At 51.1% G+C, this 13,615-nt stretch overlaps 1 protein-coding gene across 13 annotated transcripts in view; it reads right to left on the minus strand.

Moving 5' to 3' along the window:
• Positions 1-876: 876 nt before the first annotated feature.
• MTMR14 (myotubularin related protein 14) overlaps positions 877-13,615 on the minus strand; it is a 53,776-nt gene continuing 41,037 nt past the window's right edge. For 3 of the 13 annotated variants that reach the window (XM_007985131.3, XM_073009891.1, XM_073009890.1), the window contains 3 exons: positions 13,422-13,601; positions 5,747-5,902; positions 877-1,479 (listed from right to left, as the gene is read on the minus strand). In XM_007985131.3, the coding sequence (XP_007983322.2) occupies positions 1,296-1,479; positions 5,747-5,902; positions 13,422-13,601 (520 nt within the window). In that variant the 3' untranslated portion in view covers positions 877-1,295. Of the gene's footprint in view, positions 1,480-4,943; positions 5,537-5,746; positions 5,903-13,421; positions 13,602-13,615 lie in introns of all 13 variants that reach the window. The other 10 variants (XM_007985132.3, XM_073009893.1, XM_073009892.1 and 7 more) reach the window with 6 other exon arrangements.

Below are 13,615 nucleotides of genomic sequence, written 5' to 3' on the forward strand. Positions count from 1 at the left end.
AAACCCTCACAACTTTCATGGCATTACAGATGCGGACACACTCTCATGACGCAATCTACTGTAGGCCACACTGTAGAAGAGAGTGGTGGTCAGCCAGGCTCTCCCCCACCACATGCACACCAATTGCTATCTCCAAAGCTTCAGAAGCCAGTCCCTCCTCCATAGGCAGGCCTCAAGGTAAGGGCTGTAGGTCACTTGTACCAGGACCATGCTGCCTACAGAACTTGTTAAAGATGAAGATCCTGGTTGGGTGAGGTGGCTCATGCCTGTAATCCCAGCACTTTAGGAGGCCGAGGCAGGCAGATCACTTGAGCTCAGGAGTTTGAGACTGGCCTGGCCAACGTGGTGAAACCCCATCTCTACTAAAAATACAAAAATTAGCTGGGGACGGTGGCACGTTCACGCAGCTACTCAGGAGGCTGAGGCAGGAGGATCGCTTGAACCCAGGAGACAGGGGTTGCAGTGAGCCAAGATTGTGCCACTGCACTCCAGCTTGGATGACAGTGAGACTCCATCTCAAAAAGTAAAAAAAAAAAAAAACAAACAAAAAAAATGAAGATCCTCCAGCTCCTAATTCCCAGGCAACTTCCTTAGCAACTCAAAGGCTAAAGCTCAGGCAGCCCTGGGAATGTGCAGAGCTAATCAGGCTCCCTAGGTGACTAGGACCTGCTTAGGCCCGAGAACCACTACTCTCAACAGTCTTAAGTATTGTCCCCACTGCAGGACTACCATGGCTCACGAGTGGAGAGGTACACCTGTCGCCAGTTCTCTTCCTGTTTCACCTGTCCTCCACTTAAACACCCCTTGTCCAGCAAAAAGGACAATGATAACCTTCCTAATAGCTCCACAAAGACAATAACCAAATGAGGACACGAGTGGCTGTTTAAAAAGACTTTGATTTTATTTTGTGATCTGTGTCAAACTGCCTCATTCTCAGTGCAGGTGATCCCCCCTCCCCAGGAAACAAGAATTGAGAGGTAGGGTCTTTGTGAAGTCATGGCTTCCACAAGGCCCCAGGGAAACCCCACACAGTTCTGAGAGTTGATGGGAATCCCAGCAAAGACGGGGTGGGTGGGAGACAGTGACAAGAAGGGGTGGTGGTCACCAGTCAAGAGGCTGGGGGTTGGAAAACCCTGTCTTTGGCCTTGCTCAGCTTTGGGGCTGCCATGTACATGATGGAGATGAGGGAGTGAAATTTCCCCTGACCTGGAAGTACCCCTTTGGCCAGGCATGGCTTTGATTCTGCTAAGGGCTCAGCTGAGAGAGGAGCAGGAAACTGTCATGGGCTGGCTTCTTCACAAGGCATTGCTGCTGATGCCCCGGAGTCCGACACCACGGGCAAACTGCTCCAGCAGGCCCCCGATGGCACCAGAGGGACTGGGGGCTACTGCCCGAAGCCCCACCGTGCTGCTGTACGCAGCCAAGAAGGCTGAGCGCACCTCCTGCAGCCGAGTCTCTCTATCACTCAGGGCTGCAAGCCTATGGGGAGGGAAAGAGAAAGAACAAAGACATTACCCTGGGACAGGACCCAGCATCCTCCCTCCACACCACCTGTCCTTGTGCTTCTGACTGTACAAATCCAGTGTCTGTCTTATGGCCATGCTATCCTTGTGGTTCAGGCCCCAGATATCTGGCCCTGTTTTCCCTTAAACCATTTCTCAAAGCCCTCAGGCTACTGTTCCCACCTAGAACAGGAGCTTTTACTGGGACACTAACCTTTTTTTTTTTTTTCTTGAGACAAGGTCTCACTCTATTGCCCAAGCTGGAGCGCAGTGGCACAATCAGGGCTCACTATAGCCTCAACCTCCCGGGCTCAAGCCATCCTCCTGCCTCAGCCCCTCAAGTAGCTGGGACTACAGGCACATGTCACCATGATGGGGTTTTACCATGTTGCCCAGGCTGGTCTCAAACTTCTGGACTCAACTGATCTGCCTGCCTTGGCCTCCCACAGTGCTGGGATTACAGGCGTGAGCAACTGTGCCTGGCCTGACCTGACCTGTTGTGAAAATAACTTTCTTTGCGATCACTTGGAAGGAGGGTAGCTAAGCAGGAGGGAATTTGCCCCAGCAGCTCTCTGCTTCCACTCCTTGGGAAGGGCAAGTTGAGGCATGAAGTTTTATACCTAACAGCAAGGAGGCCCCTAAAATCTGGCAGCAGGCCACAGCTGTTGAAAGGCCTCAGCCTTGGCCGGGTGTGGTGGCTTATGCCTGTAATCCCAGCACTTTGGGAGGCCGAGGCAGGTCGAGTTCGAGACCAGCCTGGCCAACATGGCAAAACCCTGTCTCTACTAAAAATACAAAAATTAACCAGGCATGGTGGCATGTGCCTGTAATCCCAGCTATTTGGGAGGCTGAAGGCAGGAGAATTGCTTGATCCCCGGAGGCAGAGGTTACAGTGAGCCAGACTGCACCACTGCACTCCAGCCTGGGCAACAGAGTAAGACTGTGTCTTAAAAAAAAAAAAAAAGAGGCTGGGCGCGGTGGCTCAAGCCTGTAATCCCAGCACTTTGGAAGGCCGAGACGGGCGGATCACGAGGTCAGGAGATCGAGACCATCCTGGCTAACACGGTGAAACCCCGTCTCTACTAAAAAAATACAAAAAACTAGCCGGGCGATGTGGCGGGCGCCTGTAGTCCCAGCTACTCGGGAGGCTGAGGCAGGAAAATGGCGTAAACCCAGGAGGCGGAGCTTGCAGTGAGCCCAGATCGCGCCACTGCACTCCAGCCTGGGCGACAGAGCGAGACTCTGTCTCAAAAAAAAAAAAAAAAAAAGAAAAAGGCCTCAGCTTTGAGGCGTAGACATGACGCATCTTAGGAGGAAGCTATTGCCCTGGAAGAACCCACTGTCTGCTGGGTTGAGGGCAGGGTTCCCCACTGGAAACCTCTAGGGCTTTAGCTACACTTTCCGTCACTGCGGTTCCCAGGTAAACAGCTGAAAGGGTGCTCGCTTTTCCAGAAAGATCTGTGTTCTGATTCTATCCCCCATTCCTCTCTTGGCCTCTGTAGGCTCTGATCACAGATGAAAGCCCCTCTTCTTTCCTTACCTTGAAATTACAAGTCAAGAAGGGAAACAAGTGCACACAACTCAGGCTTATCAAAGTGTGACTCCACATGAGGCTGTGTGACATCCCCAAGGGCCTTTAATAGAAGAGGCCTGTGGACTCGACTCAAAGGTCAGGTACTCACATGGTGTTCCCCCGATGGGTCCCTAGAGGGCCCTTTCTAGGGGTCACAGACCTAAATGAGAAGAGCCCTCACCTAAATACTAAGTATTTACACCTAAATACTAAGACCAGCCATGCCTACTAATATTGCTCCAAAGCCACCCCCAAGAAACCAATGCCTGGACAGTCCCTCCCTGGAAATCTGTCGGAGGCAGCTGAAGTGAACCCAATCCCAAAGCCTCAATGACTTGTACCCAGGGCTTGTGGGAGCAGAGGGGTGTCTGAGGATAAATGACAGTCCTGAGGTAAGTAAGTGTGGAGATAGACAGGACTCAAGGGAAAGCAGATCTGTGGGAGTGAAACGTGAGAGATGGAAGCAGTAGGCTCTGGGCAAAGAAAAGTCAAATTGCTCCTGCAGCAGCACTAAGAACATGGAGCTGAGACCGGATTCCTGCACTACCATGAACAATCTTGAAGTCTCTCCTGGTAACTGGGGGAGAAGCATGGCCCGAGATCTTTTTACTTTCTAATTTCACACAGGCCAAAGGCCATGCATGCTTGCCTTAGCTTCTCCTTACAGCATACGAAGGAGAAACAGACCAATTAGTTTACACTCACAGGGAACATCCAAAGATCCATACATGAGCATTCTCACTGCCCTGCCCCCTCCCCCCAGCCCCCGCCACGGCTGGGCTGCCCATTTCTGAGAGATGGAAGGGACAGAGACCACAACCTCCTGAGAGACGAGAAAACAAGAGAGGCTATGTGATCCATTTAAGGACACATACCAGGCAAGGGAGGTACTACAGTGCCACTCCTTCTTGAGAGATGAGCTAACAGGCTCAGAAAAGGCAAGGCTGACACTCGAAAATACAGCTGGTGAATAGAGCAGCTAGGATTTGGACTTAAGTTTCTCTGATACCAAAGCCCAAGTGCTGCACCCACATGCTACACGGCTTCACAGGAATCAACTCTGACTGCATCCCACAATCTTGGAGGCCTTGAGATCATACAGAATCCAGCCCTCCTCTGAGAACCTCCCAGAACTAAAGGGTGGGCTAGGAGCTTGGAGTGCTGCCTGGGGCCTAAATTCAGTAGGTTCTAGGGTGGGTGATCTGGGGCTGGAGTTGCCAGTTTCAGTGGCTGACCCCAGGTAAGTGAGGGGTGCTATCAAGCAGGGATATCTATGCTTCCTTCAGAGATGGCTTTTGGGCAAACGGGGCTGCAGTAGGAAGTCTCTACAGAAAGGTGCAATTTTTTTTTTTTTTTTTTTGAGAGGTTCGCTCTTGTTGCCCAGGCTGGAGTGCAATGGCACGATCTTGGCTCACCACAACCTCCGCTTCCTGGATTCAAGCAATTCTCCTGCCTCAGCCTCTCGAGTAGCTGGGATTACAGGAATGCACCACCTCTCCCAGCTAATTTTTTATTTTTAGTAGAGACGGGGTTTCTCCATGTTGGTCAGGCTGGTCTCGAACTCCTGACCTTAGGTGATCTGCCCGCCTCGGCCTCCCAAAGTGCTGGGATTACAGGCATAAGCCACCACACCCGGCCTGCAATTTTTTTATTTTTAACCTTCAAAAATCGAAGAGATCTTGTTTCTGGCCTAGGGGTTGGCCGCAGAGGAGGCTGTGCCAGGCACAGTGACCTCAGAAGCTCTTTGGTGACTTCACAGCTGCAGGGCCAGGACCTGTGCCATCCTGGAATTTCAAGGTCTGACTGGCTCCTGACTGCCCTCAGCTAGGATCTAGGGCCCCCTTTCCCTTCCCAACTCCGCAAGGCACCTTGCCTCCAACCCACCAACATGGGTGGGGATGAGCTGGATTGCGGTGCTGGCGGTGAGGCCTCAGCATGTGCCATTCATCCAGCCCATAGTATGGAGGTGAAGGGAAGGTTTGCTGAGGGGCCCTCAGGCACCACAGCTGAGGAGCAGGTCTTGCTCCCCCGGCCACCGGAGGCTTTCTCCTGCCTGACATCCATGAAGCGGCAGAACAGGCCAGGGGCAGGTGGTTTCCCCAGAGGCAGCTGCTCCAGTCAGGTGGACACATTGTAGGGGCTGGAAACTCAGGGTTTTGTAGGTGTGGGATCTAGAATCCCCATCCAATTCTTATTCCTGCCCAGAGGCAAAAACAGAAGACAAGGCGGGTAGAGACGGCAAGTCACCCTAGATTCTGCTCAGGAGCACAGCTTTGGGCTAACCCAGCACCACTCTGGCTCTGGCCTCCACCATACACCTACCTTCACTATCCCACTGTTCTGCCTTCAAACGATTCTCATGTCAGGCAAAGGCTTATACAGAAATAGAATCTTCTATAGTTACAGTCCAGCAGCTTTCCCTTTGGGTGCACCTGAGACACCACTGGATCGTTTTTAGAGGCTGCAGAGTGAACACACAAACCAGTGCACTTCCTGACCAGCCACAGGCCTCCTTCATACCTCAGGTTCAGCAGCTGAGAGGGGAGGGGCAGGAGGCCAGGCCAGCTCCCAAGCGCCAACCTCTGTCTCATTCCTACCCAGCACTCCTGACTGCTCACCAGCTTTTCACATGGGCAGGGGAGTATCCTGCCTTCTCAAGCAAGACACTTACAGACAACTGTTAGGGAGCTCATCCGGGAAGCTGAAAGGGAGAGAGGAGTCTGTGTGCAGGACAGCCCGCTCCTGAATACTGCCACAGCCTGTTACCATCTGCCAGCTGCCATAGTCTGTGGAGAGAGAGGATCCGGGCAGGGGATGGTCCACTGATCTGGGGCAGAGAGGAGAGAGAGGGGAGAGGATGTAGTCAGTCATATGCCTGACACAGGCTCTGGAGGGGACTGGGGGGCTAGCGTGGCCCTGGCTGCTAGGTTCTGTTGTCAATCACCGTCTCCAAAAGTCTAAAAAAAAAAAGCTGGACAAGTAGTGACCGACAAAAAAGAACAGATCACCAGGTAAGCTCAGCTGTGAGGACAGTACTTTGTGCAGACTTACTGTGGAAGCAAAAAACGAGAACAAAGCATGGCAGTAAGAGTGAATCAGAGCCACAGCCTGGGGCCAGGGCGTGCCTGTGCTGGGAGCAAACATGGCCAGAACAATCTCAACAGCACCAAATGAAGGGAGCAAGGCTAGCACCCAAATGAAGGTGTACCAGCAGCCGGGTCACCCATGCTTCTTGGCATGCAGATTTGCAGGCTGGGCAACACACAACCCAGGAGTCCCATCAGAAGAGACAGAACAGGCCTCTTGGGGACTGTGGAGGGTATGACCTAGACTGAAGAGTGATGGAATGGGAGTCCTGAAGTCCCCCCTTTCTCTGCAGTGCCTTCCAAGTGCCATAGTTTGTATTCAGAAGCATCAGCCCAGCCCAACAGACTCAGTGGCTATGCCCAGAGGGAAGGGATGAATCAGGCAGGCAGCCTGACAGCTTCATCAGGCCTTCTTCAGATGGAGGTTTGGGGGGTGGGAGGAAGAAAGTTGTGCTGGGAATCTACTGCTTCCGCCTCCTCCCCACTCAGCCAACCCCTCTCTTCTATCCAGCCAGTGCGGGTGAGGGAGGAGATAGGGAGACATCAAACAAGGCCCTTCCACCTGCTACCCCAGGTCCCAGTCCCCAGAGGGACATCATCTTTGATGCTTGACCCTTAATTCTTTCATCCAAAAACAGCAGATGTTCCAGGAGGGACCCAGAAACAGGAATGAAGAGCAGGGATTGGGAGTGGAGAAAAACATTCACTGGCCTTGGCTCCCCCAGCTGGCTGGTGTCAAGGGCTCCTAGTCTGAGATGACAGCCCAACTGGTCACTGGGCCAGTCTTATCCCCAAGCAGCTGCCACTGGAGTGCAGCTGGCCAGGCCCTGCAACTCTGGCAATCCTTAACCATCTCCATCTATAAGACAGGTGAAGATACTTGCCTGATGTATCACAGCTAGGGAGTGTGAGAAGAGGTTTTTGTTTTTCCAGTCTTGTCGCCCAGGCTGGAGTGCAATGGCGTGATCTAGGCTCACTGCAACCTCTGCCTCCTGGGTTCAAGCAATTCTCCTGCCTCAGCCTCCCAACTGTAACCCCAAGTATCTGGGAATACAGAGGCCCACCACCATGCCCGGCTAATTTTTTTGTGTGTATTTTTAGTAGAGATGGGGTTTCACCATGTTGGCCAGGCTGGTCTTGAACTCCTGATCTCTGGTGATCTGCCGACCTCGGCCTCCCAAAGTGCTGGGATTACAGGCGTGAGCCACTGCACCCAGCTGAGAAGAGATTTTTAAAACCAAGAATGATTGCACATTTGTCCTGAAACAGAACCACCTTGGGACCAGGAAAAACAGATGGTTTTCTATGTTAAGGCTGCCATAAATCGGAACCCCCTACAACATACAGACTTACCACATTCATCATTCCTGCTAAACTCTAGAAGGTGCGTGATGGCAGCATTAGGGATGAGAACAGGACATGGTCTGTCACCTGACGGAAGCCCCTAGGGCCCGACAGAGCAGGGCTTCCTTGTTTCTAGATGGAGAAACTTGGGCTCAGGCAGTCTAAATCAAAGAGACAGCTCCCCAGGAGCAGCCTGCCCTGTGCCTCCTCCAGGTCACACTAGGCCTTCAGCCGGCACAACCCTGAGGCGCATCCTAGCTCCACAAATCTCATCTATTGTTCAAGCTGTAGGGTAGAATCTTTTCCAGTTTTAGTAGCTTGTGGGAAAACAACAGCTAAAAACCAGAATGTTGAGGGAATGGAAGGGATGCTGACTAGGACGAGGCACAACTGGGGCCAGGAGCATGGGGAAGTTTCTCAGGCCCCAAAACCACTCCCCCAGAGCCAAAGAGTAACACTGGCAAGGGAAACATGGCCAATGGGAGGGAGTTACTGACTGGCTCCCCTCAAGGATTCCAGGTCCCCTGGGCTAGTCACTTCCCTTTACTTCCCCCATGTCCCAGCAGGTAACACCGGCCAAGAACTGCATTTGGAGCAGCTGTTGGATGGATTAGGCAGCACAGACAGCAGCAGTGTGTGTGATCCCAGGGGACAGAAGCATCTCTCAGCAGGCAGCCATCTTCTGCAGACTCTGGGATTTTTCAAGAGTGAGCACATTGGCTACAAAGGAGTTTTCCTACATGAGGCCTTTGTCAAAGGAAGGGCTACAAAGTGACCATTCAGCTCCTGGGGTTGAAGGCAAAGGGCCATGCTAAGCAGGAAAGTGTCCACAAATACCACCATGGACTAGCTGGCTGCAGGGTACATCTACAGTGGGTCATGTCACCGGGAGTAAGGACCTGTGCCCATATACTGAGAAGAGAGGAAAAGCCTTCCAGTCAGTCTAAGAACACAGGTAACTTAACTAGCTTCAACAAGAGCCCAAACCCTTTTGCCCTGAGCAGCAAACAGAGGGGTCCAATCTCTACCCCCTCTGCTCTCCCACTACACAACTGGAGAGAACATGGGACCAAGCAACCCTCAAACTGGATGGTGGTGGAGCTGACAACGCTTCAGAGGTCACCTGTCCACATCCCAGTGGCTCGGACCTCTGCCTAGGAGGGTGGGAGCTCAGCAACATTTCACTTCCTTAGTGGGATGCAGCTCAGGGCCCTCTTCATAGCACCCAGAGCTGTAGTTGCTACGGGCTCCCACCTGCCCAGATGCCCTACTGACAGCCAACTCAGAGCAGGTGTCTTTTAGCTAGTCCTTTCTGGAAGTGGGTACAAGAACACTCACACAAACCGAGCTGGCTCAACCCAGGCAAGAACACACAGGTCGGGATGTGGGCCTGGCCTTTTATGCAGCTGCCTAGTGCCATGACAGGGCCTACAGGCTCTCAGACAAATGACTGATAAGGCCAAATCCTTAACCACAGCTACTGTTTGCTGGGCATTGGTAAAAAGGTATCTACTATGAGTATTTACTCCATCCATCCCAATCCATCCCAATCCAGTCCGATCCATCTATCTGTCTATCCATCCATCCAATCTATCTATCTAATCTATCTTTTGTATTGGCAGGGTCTCACTATGGTGCTCAGCCTAGTCTTGATTTCCTGGGTTCAAACGATAATCTGACCTTGGCCGGCATGAGCCATCATGTCCAACCCATTATTTCATTTTAACCCAAACTTATGGGGGCCTGAATCATTTTTCCCCCTTTAAAAACAGGATAAAATAACTGAGCTCAGAAGGGAAGTGATTTTTCCAAGTCAGACAGCTAGGACTGCAAAGCTACAACTGAAACCCAGGTCTGACCAAAGCCCTTGCAATAATACACTCATCTTTCTTCCTGATAAGGGGTGGGCACCTCAGAAATCGGTTCATGGACCACCACATAACCTCCAATGGGAGTAAAGCACACAGCTTCTACCTATAACTGAAAAAAAGAGGCTCTCATGTGACCCCTGGATGTGAGAAAGGAAGCAGTATGTCATCCTGGGAGCTGCTGTCAACCATTTTGCCACCATTAGGGAAGCTGGCCAGAGAACAAAGCTAACATGCAGAAGGAGGCAATGGGAACAAACTACAGGGAAATAGAGCTGGAACCTTGATCAGGCTGCACTTGAAGACTGATTTTCCACTAGGCTTTTCTATATACAGTTGTTCCTTGTTATTCCTTTTTATCGCAGGGGATTGGTTCTAGGATCACCACCCACTTACCACCCCACCAATACCAAAGTCCTTGGATGCTCAAATCCCTTACATAAAATGTAGTAGCACAGCTGATCCTTGAACAACACACATGAACTGCATGGGTCCACTCATATGCAGATTATCTCCTGCCTCTGCTGCCCTACACAGCAAGACAATCCCTCCCTCCACTTTCTCCTCAGCCTCCTCAGCAAGAAGACCCTTATGATCCACTTCTACTGAACACACAGGAAATACAGTTTCTCTTCCTTATGATTTTCTTAACATTTTATTTTCCTCTAGCTTACCTAAGAATACAGTATGTAATAGAGATAACACACAAAGTATGTGTTAACTGACTTTATGTTATTGGTAAGGCTTCTAGTCAACAGCAGGCTATCTGTAGTTTTTGAGGAGTCAGAGTTATATACAGATTTCAACTGAATGGGGTGAGGGACAGCCCTAATCCGTGCATTGTTCAAGGTCACTTGTATTTGCATATAACCTATGCATATCCTCCCATATGCTTTAAATCATCTCTAGATATCTGATACAATGTCAGTACTCTGTACGCGATTGTTATACTGCATGTTCACTGTATTACTTTCTATTGTTTATGTTATCTTGAATGTTTTCAATCTGGTTGGCTGATCATGGATGTGGAACCTGCAGATATGGAGGGCTGACTGTAAATGTGTTTCCTTTACTGTTTCAGTCAGTGAGATGTGTTTTCTGTTACTTGCATTTGAAAACATCTGACAAGGCTGATACAGAAGGTTTGAAGGTGTACAGCTAGGAAGGACCTTGGAATTACCTAAGCCTCTGATTACACAGATAAGAAAATGGAAACCCAAAGTCATCAAGTGATATGTCATGAAGTCACACACAGTTAGTACTTGAACTAAGATACAGAATCCTGGGTTCTGAGGGGACCTGGCTGTCACCTAATCTAAACTTACCCTGCTCCCACCCACAAGCAGACAGCCTAGGACAGAACTAGTTGCTCAAAGGTAGTTAGCAGGTGGTGGAGGTTGAGGGAAGAGTAGCTAACTGGGCAGCAGAGGTTGGTCCCTGTGTTGCTACTCAGCTATTCAACCAGGCTGCTGGGCATCCCCCAGCAAACTTCATCTGCTCTTCAGGTAGCCTGGCTTCAAGCTGGGCTCAGTGGTGGCACCATCCCTCCTTGGGCATGGATAATGCTGTGCTAGCAACCCCCCTACTCCTAAAGGATGTGTGACTCCAGAGCAGAGGCCAAGGCCATGCAAGGTAGAGCGACCTGCTAACCAGAGGTGGGGGAGGCATGTGAGCTCAGAGCATTGGTCCTGGCCCGTCTCAGCCCTCAACCCTGTCACTGATGGAGAGATTTAACAATGGTCCAGAAATGCAGCTTAATCAGAAGCTGCTGCAGCAACAGCTAACAATGATTAAAAACCACCAGGCTTGCCAATAAGGGGTATGGGCTGGGGGTTAGTAAGAATTGGCACCCCACAGAACTTTCTTCCCAACCTGATTCATACCTACTACTTAACTTTGAACAAAGCTTCACAGATTCATTCCATGGGGGAATCCTGCTTTAAAAGAGAGATGCCTGTAGAATTTGGAGCATATAAAAACCCAAAGAATTCACATTAGAAGAGTTTTGGTTGTCACAGACACCTTCACTAAAAGGTTTCTTTCCATACAGCTTCTCCTAACACATTCAAGACCTGGCTATTGTTACCTAAGAGGCAGGGAAGCTAATCCCTTAGGCACTTTAAGAGACTAAATTAATTTTAATGGTAATGGAAATATATAATTAGAATGCTCCAAATCTGAATAATCTAGACTTTCAAAACTTCTGACCAATAGGCATCCAAGTCAGAAGAAGCCTGGCTCCAGACAGGCCTCCCCCAAACAGACCAGCAGAAGGATCAAACACCTCACAGTCGCCCACCCCACGCCTTTCAAAGCCTTGCACCCATCTTGGTCCAGCTATCCCAAGTTTGGCCAAGTCCCAGTGTGCAGGGCTCTGAGGTCAGGAGGACAACCCTTATCCTCCTCAGCCTCCCAAGAGAGGGCCATGGTGGCCATCCTGACTGGCCACAAGAGCCTGAGCCACGTCCTGCAAGCAGAAAGTCACCTGTGAGACTGAGGGACACTATCACAAGATTGGAAAGTGCTATTTTTTGGCAGGTAGGAGATGGCGAGCTAGGGTGTGGTAATGGGTGATGGGGTGCTGCCTCAACTTGGGAGCTCACTGCAGTCTAGGCAGTTAAGACTGAGGCAGGACCCAGAGGACAAGAGGAACCTTCTGGTTTCCTCCCTAGTAGTTCAGCAATGCTGCACAGGCAGAAAAGGACGCAGGGACCATGACCTAAAGCCATAGCCTGGAACAGTGAGGGTCACACAGTGCCACTGCAGCCCCAGAGTGGCCCTGAAGACAGCTGGGTGCAGACAAGGGTGATGCGGCAGCAGGCATGCACACAGAGGATGGGACAGGGCACCAGCACATGGGCTTGTCTGTCTGGCCCCGTCTCTGCCCCACCACTTCCAAGACACCTCCTATGGGGCCAGACAGCGTGTGGCCGTGGTTTCACAGACTCAGCTCCAGCACTCAGGCAGTGTTCTGAGCTGAAGAGCTCACTCAGGAGTGAGCACACAGGGCCCCTGTGGGCAGTGCAGTCTGGAACACCCACTCCCGCTTATCTGCTCTGCCTACGTGCAGAGGATATTCTTCCCCATATTCCTTCATTGCCTGTTTTTGCCCAGAGGGAAAAATCACAGAGGGGTGATGGGAGGAGGGTTCCAGAAGTTTCAGAATGTTTTTCTTCTTAACAGACCTATTACTACCAAGGACGAAACTGAGTCTGAAAATCACATGGATGTGATGTGGCAGAGCTTGACTTGAATCTGGGATGGACTCCAAAGCTCATGCCCATTCTTCTAAATGCCCCTTTCTCCCTGGGATTCACTAAGGGCCTGAAGTCCCACACTGCTTTATTTGCTCCAGGAAGGCGAGACATTCTCAAAGCTTTAGAAAACAAAGCAATTCACAGGATTCTTTCGACCGGACTATGAAGTGGAAAAAGTGGTAGGAAATGGTTTTCCCAAGTGCCAGACCAGTCCTCAGTCCTAGCCTCTGGCCCGTGCTCAGCTCTAAACTCACCCAGAAAGCACCATTCCTGCAGCACCCTTCAGCCACAGCCCTGGCATGGCCATCCTGGCTGAGCTGCTCCCTTTCCAGGTGTGCAATCACCACCATTTGTCCCAGCCACACACAAGTAGCTCAGCTCCCTAACATCTGTTCTCACTGCTCCACCAATTCAGACTTGAGATGTGAGAGCCAGAAGGGACTCAGAATCTAGATCCATCTCTTCAATCACAATGGGAGGTACACCTAGGGGGCTGGGATCTGCCATAGGTAACAAGTGGAGGCAGTCCCTATTCCCCACCATCACATCACAGCCACAGCACTTCTGGGTTCCCCTGCATTCTGCTAGGGTTCGAGGAAGGAGTCTCAAACCACTCTACAAATCAGCCCTTGCTTTATTACCAAACACTAACCCATCCTCCAAATACTGGGCCTGCAAGCTTAGAAACCCCATCTTGAGACCCTAGCTCAGGTGCTGGGCCCCCGACCCTCCAGTCTTATTAAGGGGGAAAGCTAGCCACTTCCAACAGCAAGGGCTTTGGAGCTCCTCACCTGGGTTTGGGGACCTCCAGGGGACTGCTACCCATCCTGAAAAAGTTATCAGAATGGTTTGAGGATGAGGAGCTGGAAGACCTGGCTTCCACCAGCCCCTGGTGGGAAGGCAAGCGGTCCTCTGAGGGTTGTGGCCGGTTCCAGAGGACACTCTGTGGAGAGGATGAGTGGCTCTTCCTCCTGCAGTGGAAGGA

Source organism: Chlorocebus sabaeus, chromosome 22, assembly GCF_047675955.1.
Source record: "Chlorocebus sabaeus isolate Y175 chromosome 22, mChlSab1.0.hap1, whole genome shotgun sequence".
NCBI classification, from domain to species: Eukaryota; Metazoa; Chordata; class Mammalia; order Primates; family Cercopithecidae; genus Chlorocebus; species Chlorocebus sabaeus.